This window comes from Piliocolobus tephrosceles, chromosome 7 (genome assembly GCF_002776525.5).
Source record: "Piliocolobus tephrosceles isolate RC106 chromosome 7, ASM277652v3, whole genome shotgun sequence".
NCBI classification, from domain to species: domain Eukaryota; kingdom Metazoa; phylum Chordata; class Mammalia; order Primates; family Cercopithecidae; genus Piliocolobus; species Piliocolobus tephrosceles.
The window spans coordinates 101674282-101695841 of NC_045440.1; the positions used below are offsets into that span (position 1 = coordinate 101674282).

Genomic DNA, 21560 nt, shown 5'->3' on the forward strand with positions numbered 1-21560 from the left:
AAAGCTGACAAGTAAGGGTCCGGAAGAGGGAGTTGAAGGATCAAAGTCACAACCAACCCTCCTGAAGCACTTGACCTGGTTAAAAACTTGGGAGCTTTCAAGGGAACCTCGGAAACATCCAGCAGCACATCCAGCTGGTGGACTGAAACCACCAGAAGGCTGGTAGACATTAATGGAAGGCTGTGGCCTCTGCATCTGGGGTAAGGCCAGGAGGCTGCAGTTGCTGTTGTTCAGCAGGGCCAAGGGTCAGGAAGAAGAAGTGGTCACAGAGCCAGGAAAAGTGAGAACAAGCTAGAATCTGCCAGCACCTTTCCATTGGTCTTTCACTGCATTTAATACATGAAGACTTGCAGAGAATATTGGCTACTATTTCCCTCCATCTTCCAAATCTTGTTAAGGTTCCTCTTTTGCAAAATTCTAAACTCTGAATTATTCTTAGGAAGTGGTTATAAAACAAAAACTACTACAGTAAACTAAATGTGAAGTGGTTCTTTGCCTTGTCCAGTGTCACAAAAAATAGAGCTATGTGTAGAATCTTGGTTTCCTTCCTCTTACTAGTCAACTACTTTTCTTCTGCTCAAGGCTCAGACCTTGTAGGCTTGTGCTAAAGTCCGTTATTAGCTAATCACTTTCTTTTTCTTTTTCTCTTAGCAACCATTTTTGCTACATCTGGGTTTATTTTATAATCTGAGGAAATGTACTGATGTCCACCATGTGTAGTTTGCACATTCAAGTGGCTTGCTGCTTTATATGGCCACTAGTGCTTTAGGGGGAGGTGGAAAGTTTATCTTATAATTACCTGAAAGTACCACTAAGTCTTAATTCTCCAAGTTAATATTGATATACTTTTCTTTTGTGTAATATTTAAAGATATAATTCTAATCGACTTTGCAAAAGTACACTTAAAGGTAAATAATTTTGTTTTTATCATAATACTTTTATCTGTTCGTATCTCTGACTTGATTTTGTTAGGTAATTTATCTTTTAAACCTCATTGTCAGAGAAATAGTTACAGCATATTTGTTTGTTAAAATATTTTTATATACACATAACAAATGTAATACTCTGTGGGCTTTTTTTACACACATAGAATTTTAAAATTGTTGTTACTATGTTTACTTAGCAAGCTGACTTGGAATCTGACATGACATATTCCTAAAATTCATCGGTCTTATACTTCTCAGAACTGGTAACATTGAATATGGGGAACTATGGCTATGTGTAGGCATTAAAATCCCTAAACCATATATTTCTAGCTTTATTTTTGAGAGATTGAGACTATTCTCTGTGTCCTTAGATCTCTTTTATTTTTATTTTTTAGACTATTTCCCAAATGTTCTCACTGCACAGGACCCCCACCATAGTTTGATTAGTGATTAATCAAACATGAGATTTTTTCCAGAATTGCACCTGAAATTATCGATAGGAATATAGAAGGAAAAAAGTTTTCTTTGTTTTGAATTTTCAACCTGAAAAACATCACTTTTATCTTACTAATTTGTGAGGACGTCAAGTTAAGACCTAAGCAAAATTACAGAAGTTAGTCTAATTTTCATACTTTGTAGGTTAATGCCTATATTGACCTAAACCTACTTGAATGATGTGATTTTATAATTTCCTTAAACCTTACCATGCCTTTACATGAAAAATGTGAATTTTTCTTCTTGCTTAAAAAGTTCCTGGAAAGTGGGTGTGAAGGCTAAACGATTCATGATACAACAGGAGGGAGCAGTTGGTTTTTCATTCTTAGCAGCCAGCAGATATCTTCTTCCTTACATGTTGTCTGAGAGTATCCTGTGGCAATATAAAAAGATGGTGTAGATATAAGAGAACAGAGATCCTGTCTTGCTTGGTCTTACTCTTTTTTATATCTTAGTGTAGTTACTGACTGATACAGTAGGCACTAAAAAATAAGAAAATGTTTAAATTGTATATAATCATCATGGTAGCATATATTTTCAATTACTTTACAGTCATCTTACAGCTAAGATGGACGGATAATGCCTTGATTCATTGAAACCCAACTGACCAAAGCCCGTAAATAGCCAGTTTCTCTCCTATGGTGTTTTCTTTTTTCTGTTTTTGTTTGTTTGTTTGTTTGTTTGCTTTGAGGTGGAGTCTCACTCTGTCACCCAGGTTGGAGTGCAGTAGTACAGTCTCGGCTTACTGCAACCTCTGCCTCCTGGGTTCAATCAATTCTCCTTCCTCTCAGCCTCCTGAGTAGCTGGAATTACAGGCCTGTACCCCCATGCCCAGCTGATTTTTGTATTTTTAGTAGAGATAGGGTTTCACCATGTTGGCCAGGCTAGTCTTGAACTCCTGACCTCAGGTGATCCATTGGCCTTGGCCTCCCAAAGTGCTGAGAGGCCACCGTGCCCAGCCATGGTGTTTTCTTTTTAAGAGTAGGGGCCAAACAGGATTATATCAAGAATGTATTTTAAAAGCATATGTACAACATTTACCTTTTATACATTATCCTGTATAATTCTGTGAGCACTGTAACTGGTACAACAGTACATACTATTAAAGTTTACTGGTTTATTTATGAATGACAGGGTCTCACTGTGTCACTTATAGTTTACTATGTCATTATCATAGTTCACTGTAACCTCCAACTTCTGGGCTCTTAACTATGCTCCCTCCTCATCCTCCCAAAGCACGGGATTATAGGCATGAGCCACTGTGCCCAGCCATATTATTGAAGCTTTAAAAATGAAATTTTGAAAATCTCCTGACTTTCTCTTCCTTAGTGGATTCCTATGTAAATCTTCAACACACAATTTCTAATGTTCTTTTCTCTGAGAAACTTTCAGCAATACCTCTAGTGTCTCCCTTTTCCATGAAGTTGTTGTTTTTTTTTTTTTTTTTTTGTGATGCTTTTCCTTTGAAAAGGTCTAACAAGTAAAATTAGATGACCAGGAGTTTCAGGTTATAGATATAAACAACTGGAATCAAAGCTATTATCCATTGGACATCTCAGTAAGATTGAATTAAGTTAATATTTTAATTTAGTATGCTCATAAAACTGTCTTCTAAATATTGTAATAAATGGACGTAGCACTTGTGATCTCCATTACAAATATATTAACCTTTGTTTTATTCTTTTGTTTTGGCAGGAAAGTTTATGTTGCTGTTGTTGTTTTTTTTTTTAAGAATGAGAATATTTTATTTTAATATTATTTAATTTTGCCAAACTAAATTTATACTGATATTTTCTTTAAATGTACCTTAAGAACCATCCTCATTTCAAGCTGTAGTTCTTGTAGCATTGTGCACAAGATGCTTTATATGTCTTTATAGATTAATTCTTTCTGTATATTCAGCACCTTGAGATAAAAGATTAGGTCCCCTATTGAGTATTTCCACACTTCCTTGTACTTTCCTTATTACTCTACTTATCATACTTTATGATTACTTTGTTTAGTTATCTTTCCTGCTAAACTGAATTCTGAACATTCAGAAACAGCATTATGTACCCATTTTGCCATTGTTGTCTCAGCACCAGCAAAGACCTGGCACCATAGGGAGCCCTCAATCCATGTTTCTCAATTTCAGAGTGATAAATGCTATGCAAATAATATAATTGGGTTACATAATAAGAGTAATTGGGAAATTTCCTTAGATTGGAGCTCAGGGAAGACCCCTTCTAATACCTGAATGAGAAAAATGAGCTATCCATTCAAACACCCCTAGAGTGTTTCTGCTGAGAGTGTTTCAGGAAGAGCAAAGACACTGGAGTAGGGACAAGTTGAGTACGTTTAGGGGATCATGCCTGTCTGGGAGGAAAGAAGTAATAGCAGATGAGTTTTAGGGAGAGAAGGGCTAAATAATGAATGGTTTCGTAAGTCAGAGGGAGTTTGAATTTTATTTTAATTGCATTTGAAAGCCATTGGATAGTGCTCCTGTTGAAAAAAAATGTCTCTAAATGGATATATACCAATAACTATTTCTTTTTTTCCTTTTTTTGTTTTTATTTTGAGATGGAGTCTTGCTCTGTCACCCAGGCTGGAGTGCAGTGGTGCAATCTTGGCTTACTGCAGCCTCTGCCTCCCGGGTTCAAGCGATTCTCTTGCCTCAGCCTCCGAAGTAGCTGGGACTACAGGCCCACGCCACCACGCCCGGCTAATTTTTGTATTTTTTTGTAGAGATGGGGTTTTTCCATGTTGGTCAGACTAATCTTGAACTCCAGACCTCAGGTGATCCACCCACCTCGGCCTCTCAAAGTGCTAGTATTACAGGCGTGAGTCACCGTGCCTGGCCAACTATTTCATTTTTTAAGTTCCTATAGGATTTAAATTATTTATCTTTATGCCTCCCATTAATAGAAACAGAAGAATATCTAGGAATAGGTTTATGTAACACATAGTTTTCCAGGTAGCAGATTATTTATAATAAGTGTTTGTGAATATTACTGTTTTCATATTTAGGAATAACTACTGTAAGAGATGGTCTCAGGTGATTACCACAAGTTTTAAGTATCTTCTGCTCTAGTGTCTTCCATCTAAAGTTCAGCCACAATGCCATACTAAGAAAATCTTTATGTTGCATAAGAATTGCTCTGTGCACCAGGCTGGGCAACGTAGCGAAACCCCCTCCCTACAAAACATACAAAAATTAGCCGGATGTGGAGTCACACACTTGTAGCCCCAGCTACTTAGGAGGCTGAGGTACTGGGATGACTTGAGACCAGGAGGCAGAGGTTGCAGTGAGCCAAGATCATGCCACTCCACTCTAGCCTGGGCGACAGAGGGAGACCCTTTCTCACACACAGGAGGAAGGAAAAAAAAAAAAGAAAGAAAGAATTGCTGTGTGCACACATACCATCTAGCATTTCTTATTCTGATTTTTTTGGTGGAATATCTTGGGAACCTTGGTACCACTTTTCCTACTTCTGGTCTTTCATAATATGCAGTTTTTAAAGTGTGGTTCCTAAACTCCTTTCATATTTCCCACAAAGGCATACCAAAATGTATGACAGATGGGCAGAAGAACCTTAGTGTAAATATTCTGAGTCCAAGAAAGATGACCACAGCTTTTCTGACACATGTGTTTTCTTGAGTGCATGTGGCATACACCTGTGCCTTCTTGCTTAGTGAAAATTTCAGAGAACTATACTTTTTTTTTTGTTTACAATCTATACCTCCCAAAGCTTACTAGAAGAACTTTTGCCAACTCACATGACTATTTTTCTGTTATTTGCTTAGAATCTTACAATAGTCAATGTTTTGTTATTTTCAACGAGGGTTTAATAAATTTCTATGGACATAATCCTCTATATTACATGATAGGTACAGATAATTATACCATTTCTTTGTTTATATGGACAATATAGACATATATTAAACCACTGTTATATTGGAGTACGTCAGCGAAATATTGATTCCACAGTTGCTCTAACCCTGTGTGCCTTGGAATGGTGTAATCTGTTTTCTCCAGCTGAATTTAGTATCTTTTCGTCATCATGGGTGATCAGCAGTTTCATCAAGATATGTATACTTGTGGATTTCCTTGTATTTGTCTGAACCAGGACACATTGTGCTTCTTGAGTCTATGAATTCTTATATTTCATAATTTCTGGGAAAATCCTCAGCCATGTTTTCTTTAGTATTTTCTCTTTTCCTTTCTTTCTGTTCTCTCATTTTGGAATTCTAGTTATATATGTTGGACTCATCTCTCCATGTCTCTTCATTTTCCTTTTAAACTTTTCATTTAAAAATTTATTATAGTACATTCTGGAATTTTCTCAAATGTATTTCTAGTTTACTAATAATTTCTTAAGCTATATCTAAATACTATTTATCCCACCTAGTATGTCTTTAACTTTAGTAACTGTATTTTTTATTTTTGGAAATTCTCTTTGGTTGTTTTTTCAAACCTGATTTGCACTTTTTAATAGTGCCTTGCTTTTTTTCTTATGTTTTTTAATTCTATATGTCTTTAGTAATTTTAAGCAAAATTTTTATTGTAATTTATTATCAAAATTTTATTATCAAAAGTTCGTGATAATGCATTTGAAAATAGGATCTAATTTTCCTCTTGCTAATAAAGTTTTTTTTTTTTTGTATATAAAATGGTTTGTATTAGGAGCTTATCTTCAATGATCTTTTTCCCTTGAGTATCCTTTTTGTCATTGAGGACATGTTTTCTAGGGAGGTTTTCCATCTGTTTCTGACAGATGTCCCAGGGTTATCAAAGTTCTGATGCTACTGCTATATAAATAACAAAATGGGTATTTGAGGACCACCCAGGTAATATAAGTTAGAGCCACTTAATACACATGGGATATTTCCCATTATTTTTAATTTTCCAGGGCGATATTTGTTTTTTCAACAAGTTCTCTTGCCAATACAGGCAAACTTTCTTATTCTTTCCGGTTTCTGATGGTGTGATGTTTTTCTGGACCTTCAGGGGCCCCAGATCTAGGTAGGCAGCTCATTTAAAAATCCTTGCCTTATCTCAAATAGCTGTTAAAACTCTACTCCCTTGATTCATTAAGAGTGCTGACCCTCTCAATTTAATGACCCTAAGGTCATTAACAACCTTAGTTAATACTTTGTGTTTTAGTTCCTCCTTTTGAATTTTGAAACTTAAACTGTTATATGGTAAAATATTGCCAGAATTTAATTCTTCATTGTAGTTATTTAGTATTTCTTTTTTGTTTTTCTTTTGACTTTATTCCTGAAAATATTTGAATCTGTAAAGATTTTTTAAAATATTTACCGTTACCTCAAATATTTACCAGAGATATCATAAAAGTTAATACTGTATACCAGAAAAATTATAGTTTTATAAGACTATTGACATTTATATTTTGTTATTACTTCTAAGGTCACAGGGCTTTCATATTTTGTGTCACTGATTTAATTTATCACATGATGGAGAAAAATGTATAATATGGACAAGCACCTTTTTTTTCATTGCCCTTGGTCGTTAATGTTTGCTCTTATTTGGTTCCCTGCCAACTTTTCCATTTTAAGTTATTTTTAATATATCATATATTTTAGCACTCCCCTATGAGAGCACATCAGATGTTACATGTTTCTCACATTGGTCATTTTATGGAATTTGAGCTATTAGGCTATAATTATGGTGTCTCACAGGATCTCAATCCTTCCTCTATAGTCACAGATTTTAATACTTCTTCCTGTTACTCTCTACTCGCCAGATCTCTTAATTCTTTAAAATTGACTTTCTTGAAATCCAATACTTATGTGTCATAGAACCAGATGATCCAATTTGCTTTTTTGGCAGACACCATATAGAACTCTGCTCATTGCAAGTTTAACAAAAGACCAGAGTGCTCTCTGGACTACTCTGATAAAAAGAAAAAATGGTGTAGAAAGACTTGAATTTTAACTAGGCTTTTTCATGAGATAATTTATGCCAATTCTCTGATTTCAACTTTATCATTTTATGATATAAGGGACTAATAAGGGCATATTTAAAAGGAATATTAAGTTAATAGCTTGAAGGAAAATTTGAGGTATAGCTTGCTAACAAAACATAAATGTATATTAGTTGATAAAATAAAAAGTAATCATATACATAGTGGACTTGAAGATCTGTACCAGCCCACTTTTGCTTTCTTAATAATGTTTTCCAATTTCATCTTTTACCATGTACTTCCTTTGAAATTATTAATAATTTTAAATGTCAGGTTAAAATATTCTGCTAAATAACTGATCAAAGCTGGGAATATATAAAGAAGAACTAAAATAGAGGCCAAAAGCTGTTTTGGTGTCAACTTGCCCTCCAGGTCCAATTCTGGAACCTTTGTTCTCATTGTGTAGCCTTAGCCCAGTACTTGAACTTCATTTCCTTACAGATAATAATGGGGCTATTAACAGTCCCTACTTCACATACAAGATTGTTTTCAGGAAGCATTTAATATCTCACACAAAAACCTTAACAACTGGGCATGGTAACTCAACACTTGTAAACCCAGCACTTTGAGGGTCCTAGGCAGGAGAATTGTTTGAGCCTAAGAGTTCAAGACCAGCCTGGGCAACAAGACGAGACTCTTTGTCTCTACAAAAAACAAAAATAAATTAACCAGGCATGGTGGCACATTCCTGTGGTCCCAGCTACTCAGGAGGCCAAGGTGGGAGGATCACTTGAGCCCAGGAGATTGAGGCTAAAGTGAGCCATGATCGCACCACTGCACTCCAGCCTAGGTGACAGAGCAAGACCTTGTCTTAAAAAAAAATGGATTAATATTGTTCTTAGACCTTAAAAAGAAAAGAATTAAAAGATTAAAAGGATATGCTCATGACCCTAATGAGGTCAGAAAGACAGCAGTTATCAAATAGAAGGTCAGATATTAAAAATAGGAAATTAAAAATTATTCTAAAAAATGGTAAGATTGTTGGTAACAAAAGTGATGTGAAACTATTTGCAAGAACAAGAAGTAAACATTTAAAAATTTGTTAAAAAGCTCTGGGATGATACTAATATGAAATTGCTTAATTACATCTGAATTTCTCAAGATGTTATCATCTTCTACAAATCTTATGGAATTGAAGTTAAGAAACGATGACTGTAAAATACGCAAATAGGCACTCTCAAAATAATAATGTAATTTTGCCATACATGTTTGTAATACAAAGACTTGGACAAATTTAATGAAAATTATCTTTGAAAAAAATGAAATGACTAATAATCTTTCACTCCATCTTTTAGCATACGGCGGCATCAAGAAAGGAGAGCAATTTTGACTCCCATTTTGACAGATTTTTCTGTCCGAATAACTGGAGCACCGGCTATCATTTTCACCAAAATCATTTCTCCAGAAAATCTGCATACTGAGGTTAGAACATAATTTTGATTTTATTTTAGTCTAAATAATGGAATTGCTCCTCTTTGTATGTTAGGGATTGCCACAGTTTCAGCCGATAGGACTTCAAATTAGCTGATTAATAATAATGGCTCTTATCATAGCTAACATTTATGGATTTTGTAGTACTCTTCAGTTATTGCTTTCCTTGTAATAACTCATTTAATCCTCATAAAAATCTTATCTGTTATTCCTGATATCCCTATTTTTTAGATGACAAAACTGAGACATAGAAAAGCTAACCAAGCTACCCAGATTTTCACAAATAGTAAACAGCAGAGCAGGGTGTGAAACCACCTGGTCCGACTCCATCCTCTACACTCCTACGTACTACAGTCTCTTTTTAGTGAAAATAACAATAATACTGACAGATAATCAGATTACCTTACATAGTGAGTTCTACATAGATTATTTAGTCTTCACAACATTATTATGAATTAGATACTACTAGTGTACATATTTTAAAGATGAGGAAACTGAGGTGAAAACACATTAAGTAACATACCCAACATTAATTGGTGGATCCAGGTTTCAATTCTGATCACTATGGCTTATTACCTCCAAATCCCTAGAATAGAAATGTAATAATAGGGGAGGTTCCAAGATGGCCGAATGGGAACAGCTCCAAACCACAGCTCCCAGCGTGAATGACATAAGACGGGTGATTTCTGCATTTCCAACTGAGGTACCAGGTTCATCTCACTGGGGCGTGTTGGACAGTGGATGTAGGACAGTGGGTGCAGCCCTCAGAGCAAGAGCTGAAGGAGGGTGAGGCATCACCTCACCTGGGAAGCACAAGGGTTAAGGGAATTCCCTTTCCTAGCCAAGGGAAACCATGACACACAGCACCTGGAAAATCGGGTCACTCCCACCCTACTACTGTGCTTTTCCAAGAGTCTTAGCAAACGGCAAACCAGGAGATTATATCCCACACCTGACTCAGAGGGTCGCGCACCCACAAGGCCTCCCTCATTGCTAGCACAGCAGTCAGATCTAACTGCAAGGTTACTACCAAGTCTGGGGGAGGGGTGCCCGCCATTGCTGAGGCTTGAGTAGGTAAACAAAACGGCTGAGAAGGTCGAACTGGGTGGCGCCCACCTCAGCTCAAGGAGGCCTGCCTGCCGCTGTAGACTCCACCTCTGGGGACAGGGCATAGCCAAACAAAAGGCAGCAGAAACCTCTGCAGATTTAAATGTCCCTGTCTGACAGCTTTGAAGAGACTAGTGGTTCTCCCAGCACAGAGTTTGAGATCTGAGAATGGACAGCCTGTCTGCTCAAGTGGGTCCCTGACCCCCGAGTAGCCTAACTGGGAGACACCCCCAATAGGGGCAAACTGACACCTCACAGTGAGGTACCCCTCTGAGACAAAGCTTCCAGAGGAGTGATCAGGCAGCAACATTTGCTGTTCAGCAATATTCACTCTTCTGCAGCCTCCACTGTTGATAACCAGGCAAACAGGGTCCGGAGTGGACCTCGAGCAAACTCCAACAGACCTGCAGCTGAGGGTCCTGACTGTTAGAAGGAAAACTAATGAACAGAAAGGACATCCACACCAAAACCCCATCTGTACATCACCATCATCAAAAACCAAAGGTAGATAAAACCACAAGATATGGAAAACACAGAGCAGAAAAGCTAAAATCTCTAAAAATCAGCACCTCTCCCCCTCCAAAGGAACGCGGCTCCTGACCAGCCACAGAACAAAGCTGGATGCAGAATGACTTTGAGGAGTTGTGAGAAGAAGGCTTAAGACAATCAAACTTCTCCGAGCTAAAGAAGGAAGTTTGAACCCATCACAAAGAAGCTGAAAATGTTGAAAAAAGATTAGACAAATGGATAACTAGAATAACCAATGTAGACAAGTCCTTAAGTACCCGACAGGGCAGAAAACCATGGCACGAGAACTACGTGACTACATGTATGCTTCTTTTGAGAAACGTCTGTCCGTGTCTTTGGCCCACTTTTTAATGGGGTTGTCTTGTAAATTTGGTTAAGTTCCTTATAGACTCTGGATATTAGACCTTTGTCAGATGGTTAATTTGCAAAATTTTTCTCCCATGTTGTAGATTGTCTGTTCACTCTGATGATAGTTTCCTTGGCTGTGCAGAAGCTCCTTAGTTTAATTAGATCCCATTTGTCAATTTTTGCTTTTGTTGCAGCTACTTTTGGCATCCTCGTCATGAAATCTTTGCCCATGCCAATGTCCTGAATGGTATTGCCTAGATTTTCCTCTAGGGTGTTTATAGTTTGGGGTTTTACATTTTAGTCTCTAATCCATCTTGAGTTAACTTCTGCATATGGTGTAAGGAAGGGGTACAGTTTCAGTTTTCTGCATACAGCTAGTAAGCACTCCCAGCACCATTTATTAGAGAGTCCCTTCCATATTGCTTGTTGTTGTCAAGTTGGTCAAAGATCAGATGGTTGTAGGTGTGCAGTCTCATTTCTCAGTTCTCTATTCTGTTTCATGGGTCCATGTGTTTGTTTTTGTACCAGTACCATGTTTTGGATACTGTAGCCTTATAGTATAGTTTGAAGTCTGGTACTGTGATGCCTCCAGCTTTCTTCTTTTTCCTTACAATTATCATGGCTATTCAGGCTCCTTTTTGGTTCCATTTGAATTTTAAAACAGTTTTTTTCTAACAAACAGAAAGGAATAGCATCAATATCAACAAAAAGGACATCCATACCAAAACCCCATCTGTAGGTCACCAGCATCAAAGACGAAAGGTAGAAAAAAACCACAAAGATGGGAAAAACCAGAGCAGAAAAGCTGAAAATTCTAAAAAACCATGACAAAATGTAAGGTCCATCGATGCTAGGAAGAAACTGCATCAACTAACATGCAAAATAACCAGCTAACATCATAAAGACAGGATCAGATTCACATATAACAATATTAACCTTAAATGTACATGAACTAAATGCTCCAATTAAAAGACACAGACTGGCAAATTGGATAAGGAGCAAGACCCATCAGTGTGCTTTATTCAGGAGACCCATTTCACATGCAGAGACACACAAAGGCTCAAAACAAAGGGATGGAGGAAGACCTACCAAGCAAATAGAAAACAAATAAAGGCAGGGGTTGCAATCCTAGTCTCTGGTAAAACAGACTTTAAACCATCAAAGATCAAAAGAGACAAAGAAGGCCATTACATAATGGTAAAGGGATCAATTCAATAAGAAGACCTAACTATCCAAAATATATATGCACCCAATACAGGAGCACCCAGATTCATAAGGCAAGTCTTCAGAGATTTACAAAGAGATTTAGACATCCACACAATAAAAATGGGACACTTTAACACCCCACTGTCAACATTAGACAGATCAACGAGACAGAAAGTTAACAAGGATATCCAGGAATTGAACTCAACTCTGCACCAAGTGGACCTAATAGACATCTATAGAACTCATCTCTGCACCAAGCGGACCTAATAGACATCTATAGAACTCTCCACCCCAAGTCAACAGAATATACATTCTTCTCAGCACCACATCACACTTATTCCAAAATTGACCACATACTTGGAAGTAAAGCACTCCTCAGCAAATGTAAAAGAATAGAAATTATAACAAACTGTCTCTCAGACCACAGTGCAATCAAACTAGAACTCAGGACTAGGAAACTCAATCAAAACCGCTCAACTACATGGAAACTGAACAACCTGCTCCTGAATGACTACTGGGTATATAAAGAAATGAAGGCAGAAATAAAGATGTTCTTTGAAACCAATGAGAACAAAGATACAACATACCAGAATCTCTGGGACACATTCGAAGCAGTGTGTAGAGGGAAATTCATAACAATAAATGCCCACAAGAGAAAGCAGGAAAGATCTAAAATTGACACCCTAAAATCACAATTGAAAGAACTAGAGAAGCAAGAGCAAACAAATCCGAAAGCTAGCAGAAGACAAGAAACTAAGATCAGAGCAGAACTGAAGGAGAGACACAAAAAAAGCCTTCAAAAAATCAATGAATCCAGGAGCTGGTTTTTGAAAAATCAACAAAATTGATAGACCGCTAGCAAGATTAATAAAGAAGAAAAGAGAGAAGAATCAAATAGATACAATAAAAACTGATAACGGGGATATCACCACCGACCCCACAGAAATATAACCTACTGTCAGAGAATACTACAAGCACCTCTGTGCAAATAAACTAGAAAGTCTAGAAGAAATGGATAAATTTCTGGACACATACACTCTCCCAAGACTAAACCAGGACGAAGTTGAATCCCTGAATAGACCACTAGGCTCTGAAATTGAGGCAATAATTAATAGCCTACCAACCAAAAGAAGTCCAGGACCAGATGGATTCACAGCTGAATTCCACCAGAAGTACGAGGAGGAGCTGGTACCATTCCTTCTGAAACTATTCCAATCAATACGAAAAGAGGGAATCCTCCCTAACTTATGTTATGAGGCCAATATCATCCTGATACCAAAGCCTGGCAGAGACATAACAAAAAAAGAGAATTTTAGATCAATATCCCTGAAGAACCTGGATGCGAATTTCCTCAAATACTGGCAAACCAAATCCAGCAGGACATCAGAAAGCTTATCCACCATGATCAAGTGGGCTTCATCTCTGGGATGCAAGGCTGGTCCAACATATGCAAATTAATAAACATAATCCAGCATATAAACAAAACCAAAGACAAAAACCACATGATTATCTCAATAGATGCAGAAAAAACCTTCGACAAAATTCAACAGTGCTTCATGCTAAAAACTCAATAAATTCAGTATTGATGGAACGTATCTCAAAATAATAAGAGCTGTTTATGACAAACCCACAGCCAATATCATACTGAATGTTCAAAAACTGGAAGCGTTCCCTTTGAAAACTGGCACAAGACAGGGATTCCCTCTCTCACCATTCCTATTCAACATAGTGTTGGAAGTTCTGGCCAGAGCAGTCAGCCAGGAGAAAGAAATAAAGGGTATTCAATTAGGAAAAGAGAAAGTCAAATTGTCCCAGTTTGCAGATGACAGGATTGTATATTTAGAAAACCCCATCATCTCAGCCCAAAACCTCCTTAAGCTGATAAGCAACTTCAGCAAAGTCTCAGGATACAAAATCAATGTGTAAAAATCACAAACATTCTTATACACCAATAACAGACAAACAGAGAGCCAAATCATGAGTAAACTCACATTCACAGTTGCTTCAAAGAGAATAAAATACCTAGGAATCCAACTTATAAGGGATGTGAAGGACCTCTTCAAAGAGAAGTACAAACCACTGCTCAATGAAACAAAAGAGGACACAAACAAATGAAAGGACTTTCCATGCTCATGGATAGGAAGAATCAACATCATGAAAATGTCCATACTGCCCAAAGTAATTTATAGATTCAATGCCATCCCCATTAAGCTACCAATGACTTACTCCACAGAATTGGAAAAAAACTAAAGTTCATATGGAACCAAAAAAGCCCGCATTGCCAAGGGAATTCTAAGAAAAAAGAACAAAGCTGGAGGCATCACACTACCTGATTACAAACTATACTACAAAGCTACAGTAACCAAAACAGCATGCTACTGATACCAAAACAGAGAGACAGACCAATGGAACAGAACAGAGGCCTCAGAAATAACACCACACATCTACAACCATCTGATCTTTGACAAACCTGACAAAAACAAGAAATGGGGAAAGGATTCCCTATGTAATAAATGGTGCTGGGAAAACTGGCTAGCCACATGTAGAAAGCTGAAACTGGATCCCTTCCTTAATCCTTATACAAAAAATTAAATCAAGATGGATTAGAGACTTAAATGTTAGACCTAAAACCATAAAAACCCTAAAAGAAAACCTAGGCAATACCATTCAGGACATAGGCATGGGCAAGGACTTCATGTCTAAAACACCAAAAGCAGTGGCAAAGCAAGCCAACATTGACAAATGGGATCTAATTAAACTAAAGAGTTTCTGCACAGCAAAAGAAACTACCATCAGAGTGAAAAGGCAACCTACAGAATGGGAGAAAATTGTTGCAATCTGCTCATCTGACAAAGGGCTAATATCCAGAACCTACAAAGAGCTCAAACAAATTTAGCTCTTTGTAGAAAGAAAGAACAAACAACCCCATCAAAAAGTCAGTGAAGTATATGAACAGGCATTTCTCTAAAGAAGACATTTATGCAGCCAACAGACACATTAAAAAAATGTTCATCATCACTGGTCATCAGAGAAATGCAAATCAAAACCACAATGAGATACCATCTCACGCCAGTTAGAATGGCGATTATTAGAAAGTCAGGAAACAGGTGCTGGAGAGGATGTGGAGAAATAGGAACACTTTTACACTGTTGGTGGGACTGTAAACAAGTTCAACCATTGTGGAAAACAGTGTGGCGATTCCTCAAGGATCTAGAACTAGAAATACCATTTGACCCAGCCATCCCATTGCTGGGTATACCCAAAGGATTATAAATCATGCTGCTATAAAGACACATGCACACATATGTTTATTGCAGCACTGTTCACAATAGCAAAGACTTGGAACCAACCCAAATGTCCATCAATGACAGACTGGATTAAGAAAATGTGGCACGTATACACCATGGAATACTATGCAGCCATAAAAAAGGATGAGTTCATGTCCTTTATAGGGACATGGAAGAAGCTGAAAATCATCATTCTCAGCAAACAATTGCAAGGACAGAAAACCAAACACCACATGTTCTCACTCATAGGTGGGAATTAAACAATGAGAACACTTGGACACAGGAAGGGGAACATCACACACCAGGGTCTGTCATGGGGTTGGGGGAGTAGGGAGGGATAGCATTAGGAGATATACCTAATGTAAATGACAAGTTAATGGGTGCAGCACACTGGCATGGCACATGTATACATATGTAACAAACCTGCATGTTGTGCACGTGGACCCTATAACTTAAAGTATGATAAAAAAATTTTGAAAAAAAATATAATAATAATCTTATTCATTATAACTAAAGCAATTCTTCATATAACTTTTTATGCTAAACACAATATAAACTTTTTGCTCAATGACAGAATTGTAAGTCAGTTATTATAAAATGTTTGGAAAATTTAGATATATAATACTAATTTTTTGTATATCCACGAAAGGGGTATAAAGATTAAGTAAATCTACTAATATCTCATAGCTGCTTAGTAACACCATTGGTTTAGAATACATGAAACTCCTTATGACATGCCCTTTTTCATACCAATGCTGCTATGAAAATATGAATTAAGACTCACATATTGAAATCACATTTAAGAAATGCTTCTATTTCCTATGTGTATTTGACTCACAAAAATGGGATATCATAATCATTTTAAATTATTAAGATATTTTTCCTCCGAAAATATTCTTTACTTGGATTCCCAAATGCTTGTCATTGAATTCAGAAACAAAGATAAGAATATATCCAAGTGTTGATGAAATATCATCCTATCTTAATTAAGTCATCTTCAAAGGCATTTAAAGGCATGATTTGAAGGCATTACTAGAAACTTCCTCATTCCCAGGTGAAAGAGGCAGGAAGCTAAAGGTCAGGAAACCTAGTTCTAGGCCAAACTCAGCTTTGTACTAAAGGTTATCCTCCTAAGTCATTCATTTAAATTCTTTGTTCCATCAGTTTTCTTATGCATACCTTAGTTGCCTCATATATAGCACCTCTTGTTGCCCTCTAGATTGTTATAAGGTTCAAACCGATCAATAGAAAAAATAATTATAAGAAGAATCTGAAAAGCTATAAGTTCTATAAAAATCAAAATTATCCTTGTTTTTATGTTATTAGCTGCTGATTCTACCAATTGCATTGATACTATTTAACCTACTAGTGTAAGATCAATTTTTTGCAAGTTTTCACAGGATGTATGCCAACAATAGAGCCAAGATATTTTTAGTACAAATTTTTATGCTCTTGGGTAATGTTATGGTGACTATTTTCTTAAAATCCTGAATTGGTATACTTTTTTCCCTTTTTGTCAATACTTGAGGAATAGAACAACAATTCTAACTAGAGTGAATTAATACAGAGAACTTGTGAAGGAAAATGTTATTTAACAAAAAAAAAGAATAATTGTTTCAGACATGCTGTTCTTTATGGCTTTATTAAAAGCTGCTCTAAGCTGACGCATTTGCATTTGGACTAGTCATAGCCTCCCTATTAAGTGAAGGTACTGGATTGGTTTTTTGTTTTGTTCTGTTTTCCTTGTCTGAACAGTTTTCCAGTGATAAATGTTCAAGTGCCTCGGTTTTGCAGAACAGCACCAATTAAGTTATGGACATCTACCCAGTGCTGCCAAGATTTTAGCAGTTTAAAGAAGTGAAATAAATTAGTCTAGCTATCTTCAACACTCTGTTTTCTTATAAATCATTTAGAGTATGTCCTTTGGAGAATATTCATACTGTGGCTCTTAGCAATTATAATTGCCTGCCTACAATTGTTTACATCTGTCTGCCCAACTAGAGTATAACGTCCTCAAGAGCAGGTTGCCATTCAAGGCCAACATTATTCTTTGTGATATTCCTAGGACTCTGCTGTGGTACCTAGTACTTAGGGGATTCTCAGTAAATATTTGTTGGCTTGAATTCATGAACAAGATTATGCTACACAATTACATTGTTGCTACATATTGAAAACAATAATAATAGTTCGAGGTATGGAAAAGTCAAATAGGTATGAAAAGGTGAAGACTTCTTATTGTTAGTTGTGTATATCTAGCACAAGGCCCAACACACAGCAGGCCCTCATAAATATGAAATTTATCTCTTAAGTTCTGTCCAAGTGACTGTGCTCACCATTTTTGCTCTTCACCTTAATGTATGAACTTGAGTCCTAGGAAACGTCACCAAAGTAGTGAAGGTCAAATAAGTAAGAATGATAAATTATCATCTGAAAGCTATCATGTTTCTTTATCTGTATTCTACCTTTTTTGCTTCAGGAGATTTTAGTGTGTGGCCATTCCTTAGAAGTGAATATAACCACAAACCTGGACTTCTTCCTAAGTGTGGCTCAAGTTCAACTCTTACATCAGTTAATAGTAGCAAATATGACTGGACTGGAACCATCAAACAAGGCTGCGGAGGTAACTGTTACCTGATTTTGATCAGGCTTACTGCACTTGTTCCAACTTTACATTCACTGCAGGAAAACTATAATTAAGCTGACTGCTTTCTGCTTAATTATTCTGTATTTAAATTTATTCAAAATATAGTCATAAATCATTTTGGATTGTTATTCTTTGTTTTAGAAATTTGTTTGGTCTCTATTCCTCTTATTTATCATGTACCTTTGCAAAATTGCTATGGACTGACCTCAGGGGAACCTCTGTTATATACATAATTTTATTGCCCTGCTGAAATTATAAAGTATGATGCGAGAATCCTAGTATAGCTTTCATTTACTCAGATACATTACAGTAATAAGGCCTCTTTTGGAAGTGAACTTTCTAAGAGTTCGATGGGAATATCTTCAATAAATAACTTGTAAAGCATTCGTTTCCCATGCTCAGTGGGAAATGAATGGACACAATCATAAAAGTTGAATGCCTGCCTAGAATTTTAATTTTGATCCGGTGTTCATTGGAAGCCTATATTGTAACCACAAAGTATGTCAGCAAGAAACAAAGAAAGCTATTTGTTAGATTCTTCTCAAGATATATTTTCTTCGCATTTTGTTTCCACATTTCTCTAACATTCTGAACTTAGAATAAATATTTTATAAAAACTCAGGTGAACATACTGTTTATATATGAAAAAGATGTTGCTTTTATTTTTGTCATGAGTTGTAAAGAAGGCTTTAAGTTCTGTTTAGTAAGAAGATAGGAAATGAAGAGGAATTTAGGTCTTTCAAGTCAACGCTGTTTCCGTTCTGCCACAGATTGGGTATTATAACTGCAACATGATTCTTTCAGTCTTCTTTATTTAAAAAAAATTATTTTAAAATGATAAATCTTTTATCTTTTGTAAATGGAGATTTTCTAATGTAATCATCCTTTACTAGCCATGATATCTATTTATTCAATACCTATTGTAAAAGGACTTTAGAACTACATATTCTCCACAATATTAACTTTTTAAATATACATTAGGGAATCTATAAAAATGTAATTATATGACATCAAAATAAGCAAATTAAAAAATACTTCCCCATACATTTTCGATGAGGCCTCTGAAGCACGTTGAGTTGGATAAAAGTAAATTACATTCCTATATTATTTGTGCCAATTTTGTGAATGTCTCCTATCAAAGAAATCTAACTCTCAGATCACTGATTGTTTTAGAAATTCATATAACTTAGCAAATTGGTTATTAACTATTTACATACTTTTAGTGCCTCTTAGGGGGATCAATTTCAGTAAATAAAGGGATACTGGGAGTTACTGACTATCCCTCCCTGAATGTTGAATCATTACTGACAGTTCCATAAACTGGATAGGCATTGTTTTCTTCTGCTTTAAAAAGGTATCTATGGCTATGTGTTTCTCCTTAGATATCATGTTGCAAGTACAGATGACATGAATGTTTTTAAATGGTTAAAATGGTAAATTTTATGTTACGTATATATATCACAATTAAAAATACAGGCTATATAATAAGAAAGGACTGTTTGGACCTTTTCCCAACCCTGGTGGGACATATCTGTAAAAACTTCAGTATTTTAGAAAAGACCTACAGTGCACTGGAAGAATATGATTCCATTTTTAAATTATTAGCAGAACTCATATTTGATAGTTTGTGAATATAAAGATATTTTAGTTACATAGAATACTCTGTAATAAGTCAAGGGTATATTATGAAAGGGCTGGTTGACTGCCTTTAGTGTGGTTTCACAACCACACTACCACAATTTTTTTTTTTTTTTTTTTTGAGACAGAGTTCTGCATTGTTGCCTGGGCTGGAGTGCAGTGGTACAATCTCAGCTCACTGTAACCTCCACCTCCCAGGTTCAAACGATTCTCCTGCCTCAGCCTCCCAAGTAGCTGGGATTATAGGTGCCTGCTACCACGCCCAGCTAATTTTTAGTAGAGACAGGGTTTTACCAGCCTGGTCTCCAACTTGTGACCTCGTGATCCACCCTCCTCGGCCTCCCGAAGTGCTGGGATTACAGGCATAAGCCACCGTGCCTGGCCTTTCTTTTTTTTTTTTTTTTTTTTTTGATATGGAGTCTCATTCTGTTGCCCAGGCTGGAGTGCCATCTTGGCTCACTGCAACCTCCACCTCCTGGGTTCAAGCGATTCTCCTGCCTCAGAGTCCCAAGTAGCTGGGATTACAGGCACGTGTCACCATACCCAACTAATTTTTGTATTTTTAGTAGAGACGTGATTTCACAATGTTGGCCAGGTTTATCTTGAACTCCCGACCTCAGGTAATCTGGCCCCCTCGGCCTCCCAAAGTGCTGAGATTACAGGCGTGAGCTACTGTGCGCAGCCAAGAATTTTTTTAAAAATTCTTTTTGAGAACAAAAGAAAAATAGGAAAATTAAACCTGGCTAACTTATTGGGAAAATGGAGGAAGATACATATGTTAGTATGTATAATATAATCCTGACATTATAAACAAATACTATTTCATAGGAATTATGGATTAATAATGAGAATCCCATTTATCAGGTTTTCGGCACCCTGTGAATTGTAGACCAGTAAATATCAAATCTGTTCTAAATCTACCATCTGATACTACATTGATACAACATATTTCTATAAGAAGAAATTATGTATATTTGATGTGATACATATTTTCTTTTCTTTTGTTTTTTTTTTGTTGTTGTTGTTTGTTTAGTAAAGATGGGGTTTCACCATATTACCCAGGCTGGTCTTGAACTCCTGGCCTCAAGGGATCCATCGGCCTTGGCTTCCCAAACTGCTGGGATTACAGGCGTGAGCCACCACACCTGGCCTAATATAGTATGTTTTTTAAAGGTGTTAACGTTTTCAGACAACCTTTTGCAATATTTATTTGAAAGATTAATTTTGGCTGGGAGCATAGTGGCTCACACCTGTAAACCCAACACTGGGAGGCTGAAGTGGGTGGATTGCTTGAGCCCAGGAGTTCACGATCAGCCTGGGCAGCATCGTGAGACCCCATCTCTACAAAAAAAAAATTAAAAATTACTTGCTTGTGGTGGTGTGTGCCTGTAGTCCCAGCTACTCAGGAGGCTGAGGTGGGAAGATCACTTGAGCCCCAGAGGTGAAGTGAGCTGTGGTGGTGCCACTCCACTCCAGCATGGGTGACAGAGCAAGAGACCCTGTCTCAAAAAAAAAAAAAAAAAGGAAGATTAAACATTATTCAAGAATAATCAAGAATAATATCACTTGGGAGGCCAAGGTGCGGGCAAATTGCTTGAGCATAGGAGTTCAAGACCAGCCTGGACAACATGGCAAAACTGCATCTCTACAACAACAGCAAAACCTCCCCCCACACACACAAATTAGGCAGACATGGTGGCACGTGCCTTTAGTCTCTGCTACTTGGGGGCTGAGGCAGGAGGACCACTTGAACCTGGGAGGTAGAGGCTGCAGTGAGCCGAGATGACACCATTGCACTCCAACCAGGTAACAAAGTGAGACCCTGTCTCAAAAAAAAAAGTGTAATAGGATAGTGGGATTATGTAGTAGTGGAGGAAACATCTATTCAATAAACAAAGAGGAAAAAATGAACATATCTTTGGAACTAGAAGTGAAAACCATAGGGTAATCTGAGGATTCTTGCCAGAACCAATATTTAATATTAAGT

The 21560-nt window shown here is 36.9% G+C and overlaps 1 protein-coding gene across 1 annotated transcript in view; it reads left to right on the top strand.

The window, feature by feature from the left end:
* The window catches only part of LOC111520902 (vacuolar protein sorting-associated protein 13B), an 883038-nt gene that overhangs the window by 573488 nt on the left and 287990 nt on the right, over positions 1-21560 (top strand). Inside the window, exons 32-33 of the mRNA XM_026454936.2 lie at positions 8680-8806; positions 17768-17911. Coding sequence (XP_026310721.1) covers positions 8680-8806; positions 17768-17911 — 271 coding nt within the window. The remainder of the gene's footprint in view (positions 1-8679; positions 8807-17767; positions 17912-21560) is intronic.